Source organism: Carassius gibelio, chromosome B7 (assembly GCF_023724105.1).
Source record: "Carassius gibelio isolate Cgi1373 ecotype wild population from Czech Republic chromosome B7, carGib1.2-hapl.c, whole genome shotgun sequence".
Lineage (NCBI taxonomy): Eukaryota > Metazoa > Chordata > Actinopteri > Cypriniformes > Cyprinidae > Carassius > Carassius gibelio.
Genome location: NC_068402.1, coordinates 6,761,110 through 6,779,761, shown reverse-complemented (window position 1 = coordinate 6,779,761; position 18,652 = coordinate 6,761,110). Strand labels below are relative to the sequence as shown.

Here is an 18,652-nt window from a genome sequence, read left to right as displayed (position 1 = left end):
TTTGAGAGAACATCAGATGTGTTAACTTCATAAATTGATGTTGATTTGCCTACCTTTTTTTTTTTGACTAACCATTATAGTGGTTCCAACTTTGGTTGAGCACTTGGAACTTTGTTTATGTTACACTGATTTCCTTGACATCATGACGTCAGAGGTATTTGATTTTAAGAGAAGAAAAGAAACAAATTAATATGTTATGGTACCCTTTTTACTTGTTGAGGTGAATTTCCAGAACAACAGTGTGTATTTAAAAATAGTTTGCAACAGTAAGCAATCTTTCCGACCACAACACTGACCTCCCTTTCTACTCTTTGATCAAACCCAACCTTTCCAGTCTAGACCCTTTTTCAAGTATATAAGTATATATGTACTACACATATGCAAACCCCCCCACACACACTTAGAATCATGTTAAAGTTGTTCTTCATTAGCATAGGGAAGTGTGGCCTATATAAAGGCAAGCCTCTTTGTGTTTCTCTCTTTCAGTCTCACTATCAAGGAGGGGCACGAAACCTGTCTGATGATTTATATGGCACAGCCGCAGCATGATATTTAATTATGCCTGTAAGTATACCGTTTAAAAACAGACATTGGTTTGTTTAAGAGAGTATTTTTTTTTAGTATGTCAAGCTTATTTACTAATGGACCACAGTAACAGATGTTTTGAATTTCACTAACAGTCTCCTATTAAGTACTTCCTTGGAATTTTTGGTCAAATGAATTATAAATTATATTATAGAAAATATATGAATATTTTTTAGTAGTAGTAGTAGTGATATTATACATTTGGATATGTGTTTTCTTCCCCCTCTCTTGCTAGAGATTTCCATTTGTGGCCGTTTGTAGACACTTCTTTAAAATACTTCATTTTTTCATCTTAATTCTTAACATTTCAAAGGGTAAGTATTTTGTTACTAAATTCTTACCTATTTTTACTTTGCTAAATGATTGTTCTTAAAAGAAAGCAAAACTAAGTATCCTCTCACCTCTTTCTATTCATACTGATTTAATTTAGGCAGATCAAATAATGCAGACGTTGTGGCTCAGAATCATCTGAAGATTGTTCAAGCTGGAGACAGTGTTGATTTCACCTGTATTTTTCAAAGAGATATGAGACCCTCCATAGTTTGGGTCAAACAAAAAGTTGGAGAGAAGCCCCTTCCGATCGTAAAATCATTTCAGGGTTTACCTGCCAAATTTGAGAATGACTTTGACAAACATAACCGCTTTTTTGCAGAACAAAATGACAGCAGTTTTAATCTGAGGATCACAAACACAGAAGAATCAGACACTGCAACATACTACTGTGTTCAATATTCATATGATTTCAAATTTGATAAAGTCACTTATCTTATTGTTAAAGGTAAGATTAACAGTCACAGAATTTTTTTACATGTTGTATATTTATGCTAAATAATTAACTGGAAATAAAATTTAAAAAAAATGTTTTTAGGCAAACAACTGAACATGCAGTCTGATCATCAGACACCTGCCACAGATCCAGTGCATCCAGAAGACTCTGCAGTGGCGCTGCAGTGCACCGTCCTCACACAGAGCTGTGCAGGAGAACACAACGTCTACTGGTTCAGACGTGAATCTGGAGAATCTCCTCCAGGAATTATATTCACTCAGGACCGCAGGAACGCTCAATGTGAGAGGAGATCTGATGTGAACTCTACTGCACACAAATGTATCTACAGCCTGCCCAAGAGGAACCTCAGTCTCTCTGATGCTGGGATTTACCTCTGCGCTGTGGCCGCATGTGGAGAGATACTGTTTGGAGATGCAAGAAAACCTATCTTGACAGGTGCCCATTTAAGTTACATAATTTTCTCTGTCTGTTCTTAGATTTATTACTAACTTTTTTAATTACCTTAATTTTTAATTAAGGTTTTGAGACACCTTGGAGTATAATTGCCCTGGTTTTGGGAACTTTAAACTGTTTATCAGCAATTGTGATCATATTCTTGTGCACACAGTTGTACAAGCAACGACAAAAAGGTAGGAATTACTACATAAAATGTATTCAATATATAAGCAAATCAACATTCTTCAATGACAGTGCAGTTCCATTTCTTTCTTTTTTTTTCAAGATGGGACTCAGAATATTCAGACTGGTCACTTAATGGTAAGAGGTTTAATATTCCATGTGCTTTTATACCATATGTCGCCTATGTAATTCAGCAAAGATGCCTAGAGTTCATAGGCAATATATTTGACTGAACATAATTGACTGAAAACATAATTGTTTTAGGATGAAGACAGAGATGCTTTGAATTATGCTGCTTTGAGCTTTCAGCAAAGGTCCTGCGCCCCTAGAAGAACCAGAGAAAAACATACAAGATAACTGAATATATGCACTTGACAAATTTTGCAAATAATCAATTGAAAAGCTATAGGCAAAAAAACAATGATTATTGGAGTACTATTAAAATACCATTTCATTTTTTTTTACTTCAAAATTGCACATTTTATGCAGTGAGTTACTTGATGTTTTATTTGTAATTAATTGTGAAATTTACTAGCAATATCCTGAATTCAGTGAAAACTGTTTGTAGACAAATATTTTTGGTGTATGTTAAATTATTCTGTCAAATAAACTGAACTGATTGACATTTCATTTTAAGCAACCCTTATGGACACTTGTTTTTTGGATTTCTACATAAACATGTTTTACTAGATTTTTTTTAATAGTGGAGGAGTCTGATCAGCACATGCTAACATACAGCATATCAGTTTTAGATAGACTGATTTGTTGAAAAGTCTGAAGTTGAGAAATAGTGGAAGAGTTGAGATCCCTGTCCGTTGTACTGAAATGTGACAATTGTGACGCTTTTATGCAGATTCCTGCTTTCATAAGGTTATATTGTGCTACTGTATAAACACGTGCTGATAACATTTACTCATGACAACAACATGAATTAGTAAGTCAAAATATACTAATCATGTGTCTAGAATGTAGCATAGCAATATTTTCACAGGAACATTAAACAGAATGTTGAAGAAAAATGTTTATTGACCTATAGGATGCTACATACCCTTGTGGTAACACAAAATAGATAAATGGCTCACGAGGCCCCTCTAGTGGGCACCTGTGGCAAATCTCATTAAACCAAAATATGAGGCTATGATGCCTGTATACTACAACAGACTAAAGGTATACGAAAATCTCACATTCATGCTAAAATGTTAAAGCCTAATGTTAAAATTCAATGATTACTGTCAGGTTTAGGAGAGTGTTTTTTTTTAAGATATGTCTTATAAAGACTAGGATATGTCGTCTTTGACCATAACTAAAAACTAATACATTTAAGGTTTTTGCTATTTCAATTTATTGCTTTATTTTAATGCTTGCATTTTCCTAAATAAAAATGCTTACATTTTATGTTTATATTATATTTCATGGGCATATTTTAAAAAGGTTAATAAAGCACATTAGTTTAAAAATACAGTATAGTAAAATGGAAAATAACTTGATTTGTGTCCTGTCAAATGCATGCATTGTACTGTAATTTGCAAGCCCAGCTGAGCACATAAGGTGTTTCTAGTGTTAAAATAAACTGTTGCTAGTTATGCAATGTTTTTGACACCCATCAGTTATCATTGATAGATAATTTAATCCTTTACAAATGCAAGGTAAAATAATTACTGATTGAAAAAGATGCATGTGTGATTTTTGATTAAAAGAGAGGTGTGAAACACATTAGTGGGTCAGTCCTGTGGTTGGAAAATGTTCAAACCACACTGTGCTCAATCATGCATGAAAACATAACACATACAGAAGAACAAAGGTGCAAAAAAACAAACATCTGAACCCACAAACTAAACATCTCAGTGTGGTGGGTTATTCAATAAATAGTTAAACAGCTAAAGTGTGCACTCTACAAACAGTATACATATTTGGATAATTATTTTTCAGATCAAATTATTTTATATTAATAAAACACTTGAAAAATATAGTACAAATATATTATATATATCTTGTCTATTAAATAAACTAATTTTCAATTTAGAATTTAGAATGTTTTAGAATTTAAATGTATTCAGTGCTGACAATCATGTCAAAGGTTAAATGTTTCTCCGCTGATGTTCACCAAAGCAGTTCTCATTCTGTACTGAGCAGCTTCTTCCTGCCAGTCACTCTACAGGAAATTGTGTTCATTGTCTTCTCTTATGACTGGTGCTCTAGTTGGTGTCATGTGTTTTTACATGGGCATATGCTGACTTTGTGGAGTCGGTATTTTCTTGTAATAATGGCTTAAAGCCCAGATTGTATTCCACTACATAACTAGGGTTGTTTTGGGCTCCAGTGCAAAAACACTTGATGTGGCCTCCACCACCATGTTTTTATGTAAGTATATATGTACTGTACACACACAAACAGACACACACACACATACACATAGGCATACGCACACACACACATGTTCGTTTTTGTGAAAAGTGGAGACATCCCATAGGCGTAATGGTTTTTATACTGTACAAACTGTATATTCTAACGGCCCTCACCAACCCTACACCTAACCCTAACCCTCACAGGAAACTTTGTGCCATTTTACTTTCCCAAAAAAAAAATAATAATTCTGTATGATTTATAAGCGTTTTGAAAAATGAGGACATGGGTTACGTCCTCATAAGTCACCCTCTACTTGTAATACCTGTGTCATACCCATGTCATTTTACAGAGTTTTGTCCTGATATGTCACAAAAACAAGAGCACGCAAACACACACACACACACACTTAGAATCATGTTAAAGTTGTTGTTCGTGGCCTATATAAAGGCAAGCCTCTTTGTGTTTCTCTCTTTCAGTCTCACTATTAAGGAGGGACATAAAACCTGTCTGATGAGTTATATGGCACAGCCGCAGCATGATATTTAATTATGCCTGTTAGTATACAGTTTGGGTTTATTTAAGAGAGTAGTTGTCTACTTAAAGTAACTTTTAAAATTAATTATTGATTATATTATAGAAAATATCTGAATATTTTTTATTAGGATAAGTAGGGATATTATACATTTGGATATGTGTTTTCTTCCCTCTCTCTTTCATGCTAGAGATTTCCATTTGTAGCAGTTTGTAGCCACTTCTTCAAAATGCTTCATTTTTTCATCTTAATTCTTAACATTTCAAAGGGTAAGTATTTTGTGACAAAATTCTTACCTATTTTTACTTTGCTAAATGATTGTTCTTAAAAGAAAGCAAAACTAAGTATCCTCTCACCTCTTTCTATTCATACTGATTTCATTTAGGCAGATCAAATAATGCAGACGTTGTGGCTCAGAATCATCTGAAGATTGTTCAAGCTGGAGACAGTGTTAATTTCGCCTGTATTTTTCAAAGAGATACAAGACCCACCATTATTTGGGTCAAACAAAAAGTTGGAGAGAAGCCCCTTCCGATCGTAAAAACATTTCAGGGTTTACCTGCCAAATTTGAGAATGACTTCGACAAACATAACCGTTTTTTTACAGCGAAAGATGACAGCAGTTTTAATTTGAGCATCACAAACACAGAAGAATCAGACACTGCAACATACTATTGTGCTCAATATTCATATGATTTCAAATTTGATAAAGTCATTTATCTTATTGTTAAAGGTAAGATTAACAGTCACAGAATTTTTTTACATGTTGTATATTTATGCTAAATAATTAACTGGAAATAAAATGTAAAAAAAATGTTTTTAGGCAAACAACTGAACATGCAGTCTGATCATCAGACACCTGCCACAGATCCAGTGCATCCAGAAGACTCTGCAGTGGCGCTGCAGTGCACCGTCCTCACTCAGAGCTGTGCAGGAGAACACAACGTCTACTGGTTCAGACGTGAATCTGGAGAATCTCCTCCAGGAATTATATTCACTCAGGAGCGCAGGAACGCTCAATGTGAGAGGAGATCTGATGTGAACTCTACTGCACACAAATGTATCTACAGCCTGCCCAAGAGGAACCTCAGTCTCTCTGATGCTGGGATTTACCTCTGCGCTGTGGCCGCATGTGGAGAGATACTGTTTGGAGATGCAAGAAAACCTGATTTGCCAAGGCTAGGTATCCATGCTAATATATATATATATATATATATATATATATATATATATATATATATATATATATATATATATATAGAGAGAGAGAGAGAGAGAGAGAGAGAGAGAGAGAGAGAGAGTAATAATAGTTTTATCACTAATATCTTTGACATATGATGCCTTTTTCATAACTACAGAAACACCATGGAGCAAAATTGCAGTAGTTTTAGCATCTTCAAACTGTTTATCTGTGATTGTGATCATTATTCTGGGTGCACAGTTACACAAGCACCAGCAGAAAGGTATGATTTACATGCTTTATCGCCCTCCAAGTTACTATAGTCAAATAAGTATATATCCGTTGTAACATGAATTATTATTGTTCATTTAAGACAGAATCACCCACATTGTGCTGGATAAATCAGTGGTAAGCCCTTCTTTATCTGTAGCTTTCAGACTCAGCTTAATGTTGTGCCAATATACATAACACATGAAAATGCTAAGTGACTACATTACATTTTTATTATTTTTTCTTAATTATAATCCAGTTAGTCAGTATTTCCATAGTCAAAATATTCAAACAATGCAGCATTGTAATTGTGGTTCTGTTTCAGGCTGATGTCACCACTACTGTCAGTTATACAGTGAACGGTTGAAAGAATAAAGAATTTTAAAAAATGCTAATGCTTTTTTAATGCTAAACAAATAAATAAATCATCATCATCATCATCATCCTAACCCATCTCTTAGATTGTTTAAAACTATTGGAAACAAATAAAATAAAAAATAAGACAATAATACAATAATGGAATCCTGACTGGGTGAATCAGCATCAAGCCAAATGTTGTTGATAAAGATACTGTATAAAACCTAAAATGTTTTTCTAATACTGGAACGCTTTTTTATATTCCCATGTTATATTGATAATGATTATGGTTATATGTAATCTATGTATGTAAACAAAACAAAAATACTTTTTTAACTGAAATATTAATGTCTTGTGCTTCGGAATATTATTTGAATGCATTTTGTCTTATGCTGCATGTCTCTTGTTGTCTCATGTGATATTTAAATAAAATTTAAAATAAAATAAAAACCTAGTGTATTTAATTTGTCTTAACAGATGTTAGATGTCAGGACATAAAGACAGCAAAGTGAAGCAAAGTTTAGAGGTTGTCTGGTTAAAAGCTGTTTCTGTGGTTTCAATTTGATGTATGGTGCAAAAAGATAAGGAAAAAAAAACAGACAGCGGCCAGTCTGCGTAGGAAATGGCTTCAGCCATGCTGTGTGTGTGTCATGTGTCAAACATGTGATTGCAAACAGAAACATTCAAAGACATATGTTCAGTATATATAAGCTTCAAAACTGAAATTGTATCTGCTGACATTGACCTCAATACATTACACTCTACAATAAGCAGGTTCTTCCTGTCTCTCATTTAACAGGAAATTATGCAATTTCAGGGACAGCAACAGTCACATCCTCTCATCATATTATGTGCACAGTTTGATAGGGGCATAAACAAGGCGAAAAATTTGCTTAAAATGATATTTAAATAGAGAGACCTACTGTATACAACTTATCGAAACATTGACCTTGCAACTTAAGTTCATGTGTGTTTCATAACTATCCTGATTCACTGCTTTGGGAAAGATTTGGTGTGTAGTTTTAATGTTTTAATATTATTATTATTATTATTATTATTAAAGTGTTGCAATCTTGAACGAATAATTTGTTAAGCCATTTCTTACAATCAAAATTATGGTTGCACAGAAACTTTGTGTCTGCCTGTGTTTTCTGCATAAATACATATATGAGTTTGTTAGGTTATGTTGTATTGCAGAATAAAATAACTCATTATGTCTCTCTCCTTGGTGCTGAAATTACAAATCTGTGTCCCATAAACTCAACAAATGAATTAATGTATGAAATGTAGGACATGAGGACAAGAGAGAAATGTGTTTTTAATAATAATTTAAAACAGACACACAACCCTTCAGCAGTCTTTGATAGACACGCTTCATCCAGGGGATTCTGTGAGTTTGCAGTGCAGCATCTTCACTGAGAGTTGTGCAGAAGAACACAATGTCTACTGGTTCAGATGAAGCTCAGGGGATTCTCAGGGAGAGATTTAAACAAAGGGAGAGATAAATGGTCAGTGTGAGAACAGCACTGAGTCTCAAACACTGCAAACACAGAGCTGTGTCTACAATCTCTTCAAGAGAAATGTCTCTCTGATGCTGGGATTTATTACTGTGCTGTGGCCGCATGTGGAGACATACTGTTTGGAAAAGGAACTGAATGAATTCCTTAGGTTTTTGGTGAAAAAAATAATTCATGTTTTCACTCAGAAGTATTTTATTCAAATATTAGGAGAAATAATATCAATGAACTGATTTAGTATTAGCACTCCGAATTATATTTTTGGTCATTTCAGAGAGTGACGACATGAATCCAATGCTGTTCGTTCTTGGAGTTTTGAACATCATATGCTTGTCTGTTTTATTAGCCATAAAACTATGTCAGGATCCAAATAAAAGAAAGTTTATTTCTGCCACACAAACTAATAACACATTTATACAAACATTGGACCACAAAACCATAAGAAATTTTGATTTATGGAGCTTTCCATTGATGTAGGGTTTGTTAAGATAGGACAATATTTGGCCATTATATTACTGCCTGAATATCTGGAATCTGAGGGTGCAAAAAAAAATCTAAATATTGACAAATTGCCTTTAAAGCTGTCCAAATGAAATCCTCAGTGTGGCTGTCACATTGGTTTGAAGAAGCCTAAATCACAATTAATTTCATCCAACAACTAGAAAAATATCCCCCAAAAGGACACACAGGCAAGTTTAACAGTTGAGGGCAAAGAAATGAGAATGAAATGAGATGTGGGTACCAATACAAAATATATTTTATTATAAAATGTCAACAATAAGATATTCTCTCCCATACCACACACCACAAGTAAGAATTACGTATAAGGATAAATCTCAGGACCAGGCTTATAATTCTCAGAAATAAGGCAGGCCGGCTGCAGCTCAGGTCATTCAAATTTAAACCAAATGAGGCACTACGCACACACACCACAAGGAAGTTGTTAACACACCCCACACTCGGTGAAAAACACACCCAAACAAATGCAGCTAGCCTCCCCTGTTCCACACCACTCCCTCACCAGCTCCTGAAGGAAAAGAAAGAAAATGACACACGCATGCAAAAATGAACTTCACACAGTTTACAATAAATAATAAACAACATAACCAGTGTAAGGTTTACAAACAAAATGATGTGTGGTGGCTATAACACCTGGGCCTCCCAGCATCATCATGTAGAACACAATAGATAAACCTGAAAGCAAACAAGAATCAATCACTTTACAATAATACAAGATCATACATTAGGCCGAAAGAAATAAAAACAAAGAGTAGAAAAAACACACACAAAGTAGATCAAAACCAAAATTAATAACCAAGAAAATATATAAATAAATACAATTTTATATATATAAATACAATCTGAAAGGAAACCAAACTTGTCATAGCTCTTTATTATTTTAATTTGGTTTCTTTTCAGATTTTATTGTATTATTAATAAAGAGCCTGAATTTCTCCAGCCCAAATAACCAGCCAAATAGTAAAACCATAAGCAAAACAGCAGTGGCGTCATATGTAACATCTTCAACAAGAGATAGAGCTAAGAGCAGGGGTGCCCAGTCCTGCTCCTGGCGATCACAGTCCTGCAACTCTAATCAAACACACCTGCCTTTCATTTTCAAGTGATCCTGAAGACCTTAATTAGTTGCTTCAGGAGTCATTGATTAGATTTGGAGCTGAACTTTGCAGGACAGTCAATCGAAATTAAATGCTACAGCCGTTACCATCTCATTGGTCTGCCAACAGCTTATTAAATCATTGACCCTGCTGCATTCGCAATGCACATTACCAATCAAAAATTAAGTTTTAATATATTTATGGTAAGAAATTTACAAAACTATCCTCATGGAACACATATACGAAAATCTCAAAAGAGTCAAGTTCTTATTGCTTGCCATTTTGAAAATTGAAACAAATTTTTTTGTATTTATTTATTAGAATTATACGGTCAGTCTTATTAAGTGCAAATAATTATGCTTAAGTGCCTTCTTAAGATTCAGCTTTACATTTATGTGACATTGTAGTCTCTGATCTTTCATTATTATAGGGTGAAGATATTCTGAGTTATGCGGCACACAGTTCTTTCATGACAAATGAACCCAAAGTAAAAATTACTGAAGGACACTCCTTTGTGCCATACAGCATGCATACTAACTTTATCACTGCTGAGTCTGATTTGGTAGCAATTACAAGTGTACTGGGCAAACATTATGTCTAAGATTTTCCATGAAATGAGTGTTAAAATGGTATGCTTGTTAAGTTGGTTAATAATGTCATCAAAATATGGATTACAAGACGATCACTATAATGATCAAAATAATTGTGGGAAAGAAAGGGCAGCTTTTTGGGAAGCTTTGGAACTTTTTTTTTTTTTTTTTTTTTTTTTATAATTAAGAAAATGTAAAGACATCCAGGCATTGAACATCAGAAAGGCATTCAACAAGATTAAGGCATGTCAAAGAATGTTTCAATGTAAACTGTAATAGCCGTTACTGTTTATTATATGACCAAATCAAACTAAAATTATTATACAGCATGTAATTATTTCGATTAGATTTTGGAAGTTATTTAGTTTGACTGGTTTTTCAATCATTACAATAGCTACAGTACAGCCCATTAATAACTACTTGAACACAATTTATTCTGTTTATCGAAAATAACTGGCTTACTTAAATTACTCATAATTATGTTTTTAATGATTAATATGAGCCAATATACAACAATGTTTCACCATGGTCTTGTTTTGTCAAACCCAAATATCATATGTCCTTAAAGCTGGTGTTTCTTTTCACTCTTTGAGCATTTGGCGATGACGGGTGAAGAACAAAAGCTCACTTCCTCTTCCTTATACTACAAGAAAAACAGCATTGCAGACAAAATAATTTATATTTCCATATAATTATTAAAGTGATCATAAGTGTTTTTTTTTTAATCTGGAGAGTGACAAACCTCAGTTACTGACACATCATTATCAGTAGTCTGGATCGGCTTATATGTGCTTTCTGTTGCATTAATAGACTCTGTAATAAATGAGAAAATGGTCAGCATTAAAATGAATTAAACAGCAATAGAAGCAAGAGATTATTTCACCTAAAAACACCTACCATGTATCCTCATCAAACACAGAAGAATACTGATGGTAATATTTGATGTCAGGAGCACCGTGAGGACAATTACAAAGAGTAAGTGTGTGTTCTGGTTATTGAAGTTGTCTAAATCATGAGGAAAAAATATTTGATATATTTTAAGGAATGTATACACAAGTATTCAGAATGAACAATTTGGAAAGAAGTTGATTCTTCATATTAAAGATAAAAATGGAAGTGTTTTTATTCAAAGAAGTTTAGAATTTAGAACTGTACGGCTAAAAAGAGTTGTCTTGGCTAACCAAAGGTGTAGGATATGTTGAAATGCTCACACTTACCAGGATTGTGTTTATAAATGTTTCCAAATAAAGCCTCCCCACATGTGGCCAGTGCACAGTAAATTCCCGTTTGTGAGGAACTGATCTTTTTCTTTGGAAGGATGAATTCACAGGACGGTGAAAGACAGTCAGCTTCAGAGCTCCTCACGCATCCATCACTTGTGTTTCCATGAACATGAATGAATCCTGGAGGAGATTCGTCTGATCCATGTTTGAACCAGTAGAGATGATTTTCACCTCCACTGCTAACTATTTCATTTTGGATTGAACATTGTAGAGGCACGTTTACCTCTGATTTAACAAGTTCAGTCTTGGGCATCTTTAGACTCGTGGGTTTGCTGATTTCTGCTCCTAGAATGGATGATGTTTTGAACAGATAGCTTTTTTGTTTGTTTGTTTTTACTATAACATAATAATGACCACTCAAAGGTTGTGAGCTCTTACTCACCTTTAATAACCAGACGAGTACCATTTCCAAAATTAATTATATTAGAGAAAGATGTAGCACAATAGTATGTGCCTGAATCTGATTGTAAGGCATTTACAATTGTCAGATTAAAACTGTCAGTCCCTCTTACAACTTCAAAATGACTGCTGTTAAATTCATCATGAAATTGGCTTCTTGATGAATGGAGAAGTGAGGAAACAATGAGACGTGGTTCTCCTCCAGTGACTTGCTTGTACCACAATGCCATACTTATTTGTCCTGTTTTAATGAAGCAGGACAAAACCACAGGATCTCCATCATGAACTGATACAACTGGGTGAAGTTGTATAATGTCGCCATATAGTCCCACAACTGTAAAATAATTAACATCACACATCAAACAACTAAAAAGAAATGATCTGAAACAATGTCAGAAAATGTTTAAATGGAATTATTGAAATATGCACTTACACACTTGAGTTAAGAGTAACACCATCACACAAAGGTGTTTACCCATTTTCTTCTTCTGGCTGAGTGGAGAAGCTCAACGAAATGCAGGTATATGTTATATGACATACAGTACAGTTTGAAGTACGGCACTGTCACATGATCCTGTTCATTTAGCACTATCAGCTATTTCCTCGACCTGACACAGTTCTACATACACCACACTTGAAACCGCAGATTACAATCATGCAGTATATGCTAAAATAGAAACAAACATTTCATATGCATTATTTTCTGGGTAAGACATTCTTGTTTTTCAAGACCATTCAAATGAACATGTAAAGATGGGTTATATGAGTATTTTACACTTAGCACTGAATTATTTTCGATAATCAAGCTTCACATAGAGCTTCCTTAGTCTAGGCCTTGTATAGTGACTAGTTTATTTAATAGAAGAAATTAATGATTCAGTGTCAAATAGACAGTTACTTTGAACAATGTTATTATGATTTGTTAATATCAGCTCTGTTTCGTGGTCTGTTTTCCATGATCATATCTGTCATGAAGGCCTCAGTTTTTCACCATATAACTTATATTTTCACCAGTTTTCTAAAATTTCCATCTTGGATTTTTTGAAAAATATACTTGAAATTCTCAAGATCAGAGAGTTTATACTAAACTGATCTCTGTCTAGAAAATACATATCTGGCATTGATATAAACTAAATATACCTGCAAACCTAGAAATGTAACTAAGGTCATGTGGCCCCTTGCCCTGAATGTATAGCCTCTGCTGCCACCATGTGGATGTTTGATGCTGACTCTATTGTTTTTGTTAATTTAGTTAGTGAGCTATTAAAAAATAATAATAATGCATTTTCCTTATAAAACCTTTTTTTTTTTTTTCAAAAACAGTTTACATTAAAATTACAAATAATTTACTTTTCTAATTTTGAATGCTGATTAGGACTGTTTCTTTTCAAACTGATATGTACTACCACAGTCATTTACTGTTTTTATTTAATAGGTTAGATGACTCAAGACTTTAAATAGACACTTTAATCTGAATAAGCATGTGTGTGTTGAGAAAGTAATGTGTGTTTCTAGTAGAATGGGCCTAAAGTTCATCTTAAAGAAGAATGCTATTTTTTTGTTTCTAAATATTAACTGTAAATGATCCTCAAAAAAAAAAAAATTATATATATATATATATATATATATATATATATATATATATATATATATATATATATATATATAGTACATTTATTTGTACTATTTATTGATTATGCATCTTTTTTGCGAGAGAACAAAAAATTCTAAAATTAGATTGTTTTCATTAAAATCATATAAATATAATGGCAGTGAGGAAGGAGGGTTTTTTTTTACATTTTCAAATACTCTGCACCATATTAGCAAAATATTGTACCATGTCAATGTTATTTCATGTGTTGAGGAAAGTGATTTCTGCACAAAAGCGGGTCATTGGAAAGCCTGAGTAGATCGTATACCATTTTTTGTAACAAATATTTATTATGAAATTGTCTGTACGTTTTATAGTGTGATTTCTTTTGTCACTACACTAAAGCCAAGAAAAGAAAAAAAAATGAAAAAAAGATTTTCTTAAGTAAGAATAATTGTTTGTAAATCAAAACGTAAGCAAACATGTTGACAAAGCAATAGAAATAAATTAATGCAAATATGGTAACATTTGTAGTTTTCAGCTTTGTTGATGGCATGATAAACCAGAATACAGTGTGTCCTCAGGATGGCTCTCCCTCTTCATTCTTGTGTGTTTGGCGGAGGTTAGTACAGTAGCGTAAGTAATTTCCTTGTTCTAAAAAAAAAGACTTATTAAACCATTTATCATATTACTTATTATGTATGCTTCTCAGTGGCTTTAAGTCTGTTTCTTTTCTCTTTTTATTATTACCTTCATTGACACATCATCATTATCATCCTCGTTGGTAGTTTGTATCTGTTGAGACTTTATCCCTGTTTAAATAGAGATGTAACAGTTTGAGGATTTATTTTTAAAAGAGAATTGCCATTGCTCATACTTGGCTTAAAAATAAGAGAATAATACAGTATATTAGATTAGGGACAAAAATGTAATTACATTCATACAAATACTTACCACTTTTCCTCAAACAACAAAGTAGGATATTGATGGTAAAACTTATTGACAGTAGTGCTGCAAGGCCGATTTGGATGTAAAATAGTATGCGCTGATTCTCAAAGTTTTCTAAAAAAAAAAAAAAAAAAAAGAAGAAGAAGAAGTAAAAAAGATAAATTAATGGTACTTTGGAAAATGTCCAAATACAACATAAATAAATATATACATATTCCTCTGTTGTGCAAATACATCTTTACAACTTTACATTAGATACATACATAGTTATGGGTTTTTCTTTTTTCCTCAGCATTGATGCTCTTACTGATGAGATCACGGAGAGTGGCAGCTTTAGCAGGCTGCATTCACACCGATTAACACTAATTTATATTTATATTTCAATACATCATGATGGGTTGTCCTGTTCTGAAAATATAACTGACTGTGTTTCCATCAGTTTCGTATAAAATTATTTGGTGAGCCATCAAATACTGAAATAACAGGCAATGCGCAAGTGTCTCACAAACCATGCTCAGGGTCGATTTAGAATTGTTGAAGAGAGAATCGCGATGCATCAGAGAATCTACCTTTTTCTCCCACCCCTATTATATTTATGAAGGGTTCAGGTGCAAAAGCCTCTAAATGCTGTATGAAATGTTCATCTAAAATTTGAATTTTTATCAGGCTCCTATGTTTAGGTTTACATTTATTCTAATGGCAATATATAGATCCTTTTCTGTGCAATTAAAGTGAAATAATTAAAAACAAATGTAGGAGCCTGATAAAATTTTTACATTTTTAATTTTTAAATTTAAAAAGAACAGATGCCACTTAGAAGACTTTAGATCTGAACTCTTCATATAATTATATGTAATATTCATGATCAGTCACATTGTCAATTTTGTATTCAAATTTTAATAGGTGACCAGAATTAATATTACATTGGAATTTTTATTCAGCATTGTAGAAGTATATACATTTAAAGGTGACTTGAATTTATAATATTTACTTATCTGTTTTGTAATTATTTTTTATTATTAATTTTTTGCACTACATTATTGCAAGACCATATTTCCTGCTGTACAACTCTGCGTGTTTTAAAAAACACTTTTTATAAATACAAGTACAAAGACATAATAAAATGCTCACACTTACCAGGATTGTGTTTATAAACCTTTCCAAATAAAGCCTCCCCACATGTGGCCAGTGCACAGTAAATTCCCGTTTGTGAGGAACTGATCTTTTTCTTTGGGAGGATGAATTCACAGGACGGTGAAAGACAGTCAGCTTCAGAGCTCCTCACGCATCCATCACTTGTGTTTCCATGAACATGAATGAATCCTGGAGGAGATTCATCTGATCCATGTTTGAACCAGTAGAGATGATTTTCACCTCCACTGCTAACTATTTCATTTTGGACTGAACATTGTAGAGGCACGTTTACCTCTGATTTAACAAGTTCAGTCTTGGGCAACTTTAGACTCGTGGGTTTGCTGATTTCTGCTCCTAGAAATGGATGATGTTTTGCATAAATAGCTGTTTTTCCCACATCATCATTATAAACACTTTAACATGAAGGTGACATGCACTGACTCACCTTTAATAACCAGACGAGTACCATTTCCAAATTCAATTACATTAGAGAAAGATGTAGCACAATAGTATGTGCCTGAATCTGATTGTAAGGCATTTACAATTGTCAGATTAAAACTGTCAGTCCCTCTTACAACTTCAAAATGATTGCTGTTAAATTCATCTTGAAATTGGCTTCTTGATGAATGGAGAAGTGAGGAAACAATGAGACGTGGTTCTCCTCCAGTGACTTGCTTGTACCACAATGCCATACTTATTTGTTTTGTTTTAATGAAGCAGGGCAAAACCACAGGATCTCCATCATGAACTGATACAACTGGGTGAAGTTGTACAATGTTTCCATATATTGCCTTAACTGCTAAAAGATTGTAAACCATGCATAAATTCTGATGATCCTTACAAAAGCATGACCATTATTTGTTATATTTATGTCAAAATTATTGAAATGAAACTTACAGATTTCACACAAGAAGAAGATCATCACACAAACTCGTCTGTCCATTTTATCATCATACAGATCATTCTGTGTTCAGGCTAAAAAAAGAATCTCACACAAAGTTAACTGTTATATACACTTATATCTTAAGATCACATGGTTCTGTTTGTCAGCAAATCATCACCCATTTCCTGAACTTGACACAGTTTTATGTGCAGTGCTTCCAACCCACACATTAGTTCTGTAGGCAAAAAAGATTGATCCATGGATGAAGTCTTTACCTTTTTCCCCCAAATAGTGAATTTTATTTGTATTTTGTTTTCAACCTCAAATTATTAAAAAGCATAAATTAAAATTATTATTTATTCTAATCTCATCTTCAAGTATCCACATTTGACAATTAAATATATCTACATATGTGCATATATGGAAAAATAAAGTAAATTGGGCAATATTTAATTGTCATGCTCTACCAAATGTTTATTATTATTATTATTATTATTATTATTATTATTATTATTATTATTATTATTTTAATATTAGTTGTTTGATTCAGGCCATATGTAGATTAAACCTGACACAGAAAAACCCTGTCCATGGTCCTGAAATTACACAACTTTTGGATGTTGTGCTGATTTGTCAAAACAAAAGGCAATATCATATTTTGATGCACCATATTTAGTGTTCTTATTAATAAATTAAATGTGAAATTATTATGCATCATATTTGATTAGCTTCTATGAATGGGCCATTCTGCAGTAGTACTAATGACTAATAAACATAATTTGTATATATTTAAATACAGTTACTTACATTTTCTGTTTTTTTAAACATTTAATGAGTCTGTGGTTTGAATCTGTTTTATTACTTAATTTCGCTATCGATGAACCACAACCTAAAGGTGAATTATGTGATTGTTTTTCAATGTTAAAATACTTTTTAAAATACTTGTAGCATGATAATTATGTTTAAATCTCTTTTAATGGTTCATGTTGAGACAAGATTAAGCAACTTTAAGTTTAAGAAACATTAAGCTATTAATGGGTTATTTATTGAATCACTGTGCCTCTGTGGTGCTATCAAAACTTTGCCGGGTTTTTTTTTTTTTTTTTTTTTGTATTATGATGTAGCTCAACACAGCAATGTTGGCTTAACTGATGGTGTGAATTTAAGGTGGGACTACCTGTTTGTCTGAACACGAAACCATATGAGAGTTATGTTTGCAATTTAATTTGAGAATTACATATTGTAATCAAATCATTAAATTAAAATTTAAAAAATGTAATCATCATTAAATTAAAACCCTTATGCTCATATGCAAATTTGTGCAATTCATGTCTGTTTTTGGCCTGCCATAGGCAGACACATCACGTTGATCTAAACTATAATTTACACAAACAATGAGCTGATAATCATGCACATCAGAAGGTGAGGTTGAACATTTGTGTGTATGAGCAGGCTAAATTGTATTTTTGTTTATTGTAAAACATGAGCAGTGTCCTATGAGTTGGTGTTTTTTTTTCTTCTTCTTCTTTTAATCTAGAGCAGTGTCCTGTGAGAACAAATGTAACACTTTAAATCAAAAGTCTTTGTAGTTCAGTCTCACGCTTTCACAAGTGATAGTGATGCACTAAGTGTAAGCAACTGTAAAGGCATGTGACTGCTTTTGACACCTTTATTTTAGCAACATCAGACACTGTGGGGAAAATTTTGACCACTAAGATTAAGATCTAAAGAAGCCTGAAGGCTGCTTGATCTTTCCATTCTGTTTTCACTTTCATGCACTGACCACAAATGCAACACAGTGACTGACAGTCTGCACTGTGACCTCATAAATGAGATTGCTGATCTGTCTGCTCTGTTTTCCACTGTACTACTAAATAACACATAATATTAATAATAATTATGATCAGGGATGGGCAGTATATCAAATATAAGTATTTGAAATACTGCCCATCCCTGATTATGCTAATAATAATAATACAATATAACACTGTTACGCATTTGTAAGATGTTATATAT

General features: G+C 33.1%; 4 protein-coding genes across 5 annotated transcripts; 2 read left to right on the top strand and 2 right to left on the bottom strand.

Moving 5' to 3' along the window:
• The first annotated feature begins 405 nt into the window (after window positions 1-405).
• On the top strand, window positions 406-2,625 carry LOC127961755 (uncharacterized). The gene is made up of 7 exons (XM_052561000.1): window positions 406-564; window positions 821-899; window positions 1,016-1,363; window positions 1,454-1,807; window positions 1,891-2,001; window positions 2,094-2,128; window positions 2,255-2,625. The coding sequence occupies exons 1-7, from the start codon at window positions 559-561 to the stop codon at window positions 2,345-2,347; spliced, it is 1,026 nt and encodes a 341-aa protein (XP_052416960.1). The 5' UTR covers window positions 406-558; the 3' UTR covers window positions 2,348-2,625.
• Window positions 2,626-4,817: 2,192 nt separating this feature from the next.
• On the top strand, window positions 4,818-6,881 carry LOC127961837 (uncharacterized). The gene is made up of 7 exons (XM_052561106.1): window positions 4,818-4,890; window positions 5,059-5,137; window positions 5,254-5,601; window positions 5,692-6,051; window positions 6,227-6,331; window positions 6,422-6,456; window positions 6,644-6,881. Exons 1-7 carry the CDS (start codon window positions 4,885-4,887, stop codon window positions 6,683-6,685), a joined length of 975 nt encoding a protein of 324 aa, XP_052417066.1. The 5' UTR covers window positions 4,818-4,884; the 3' UTR covers window positions 6,686-6,881.
• A 3,770-nt stretch (window positions 6,882-10,651) lies between these two features.
• Window positions 10,652-12,579, bottom strand: LOC127961759 (T-cell surface glycoprotein CD8 beta chain-like). Its single transcript, XM_052561005.1, has 6 exons — window positions 12,514-12,579; window positions 12,064-12,414; window positions 11,616-11,966; window positions 11,296-11,403; window positions 11,141-11,211; window positions 10,652-11,041 (listed from the first exon to the last, which is right to left on the bottom strand). Exons 1-6 carry the CDS (start codon window positions 12,557-12,559, stop codon window positions 10,961-10,963), a joined length of 1,008 nt encoding a protein of 335 aa, XP_052416965.1. The 5' UTR covers window positions 12,560-12,579; the 3' UTR covers window positions 10,652-10,960.
• A 1,427-nt stretch (window positions 12,580-14,006) lies between these two features.
• Window positions 14,007-16,716, bottom strand: LOC127961752 (uncharacterized). Of its 2 annotated transcripts, none has more exons than XM_052560994.1 (6): window positions 16,651-16,716; window positions 16,199-16,552; window positions 15,757-16,107; window positions 14,626-14,733; window positions 14,422-14,483; window positions 14,007-14,325 (listed from the first exon to the last, which is right to left on the bottom strand). In XM_052560994.1, the coding sequence occupies exons 1-6, from the start codon at window positions 16,694-16,696 to the stop codon at window positions 14,209-14,211; spliced, it is 1,038 nt and encodes a 345-aa protein (XP_052416954.1). In that variant the 5' UTR covers window positions 16,697-16,716; the 3' UTR covers window positions 14,007-14,208. The 2 variants fall into 2 exon arrangements, with proteins under 2 accessions (XP_052416954.1, XP_052416955.1); XM_052560995.1 differs by having other exon boundaries at window positions 16,199-16,549; window positions 16,651-16,712.
• Window positions 16,717-18,652: the final 1,936 nt, after the last annotated feature.

What these genes read in the sequence shown, in the direction of transcription:
- LOC127961755 (XM_052561000.1), top strand. An exon ending in GTACAAGCAACGACAAAAAG is followed by an intron (nt 2,002 to 2,093) that starts GTAGGAATTACT and finishes TTTTTTTTCAAG; the next exon opens with ATGGGACTCAGAATATTCAG. An exon ending in TTCAGACTGGTCACTTAATG is followed by an intron (nt 2,129 to 2,254) that starts GTAAGAGGTTTA and finishes TAATTGTTTTAG; the next exon opens with GATGAAGACAGAGATGCTTT.
- LOC127961752 (XM_052560994.1), bottom strand. Translation starts at nt 16,696, where the DNA reads ATGGACAGACGAGTTTGTGTGATGATCTTCTTCTTGTGTGAAATCT. An exon ending in CTTCTTCTTGTGTGAAATCT is followed by an intron (nt 16,553 to 16,650) that starts GTAAGTTTCATT and finishes ACAATCTTTTAG; the next exon opens with CAGTTAAGGCAATATATGGA. An exon ending in GGTTTATAAACACAATCCTG is followed by an intron (nt 14,734 to 15,756) that starts GTAAGTGTGAGC and finishes TTTTTTTTTTAG; the next exon opens with AAAACTTTGAGAATCAGCGC.
- LOC127961837 (XM_052561106.1), top strand. An exon ending in ACCTGATTTGCCAAGGCTAG is followed by an intron (nt 6,052 to 6,226) that starts GTATCCATGCTA and finishes TCATAACTACAG; the next exon opens with AAACACCATGGAGCAAAATT. An exon ending in TTGTGCTGGATAAATCAGTG is followed by an intron (nt 6,457 to 6,643) that starts GTAAGCCCTTCT and finishes GTTCTGTTTCAG; the next exon opens with GCTGATGTCACCACTACTGT.
- LOC127961759 (XM_052561005.1), bottom strand. Translation starts at nt 12,559, where the DNA reads ATGGGTAAACACCTTTGTGTGATGGTGTTACTCTTAACTCAAGTGT. An exon ending in TACTCGTCTGGTTATTAAAG is followed by an intron (nt 11,967 to 12,063) that starts GTGAGTAAGAGC and finishes CATCCATTCTAG; the next exon opens with GAGCAGAAATCAGCAAACCC. An exon ending in CATTTATAAACACAATCCTG is followed by an intron (nt 11,404 to 11,615) that starts GTAAGTGTGAGC and finishes CTCATGATTTAG; the next exon opens with ACAACTTCAATAACCAGAAC.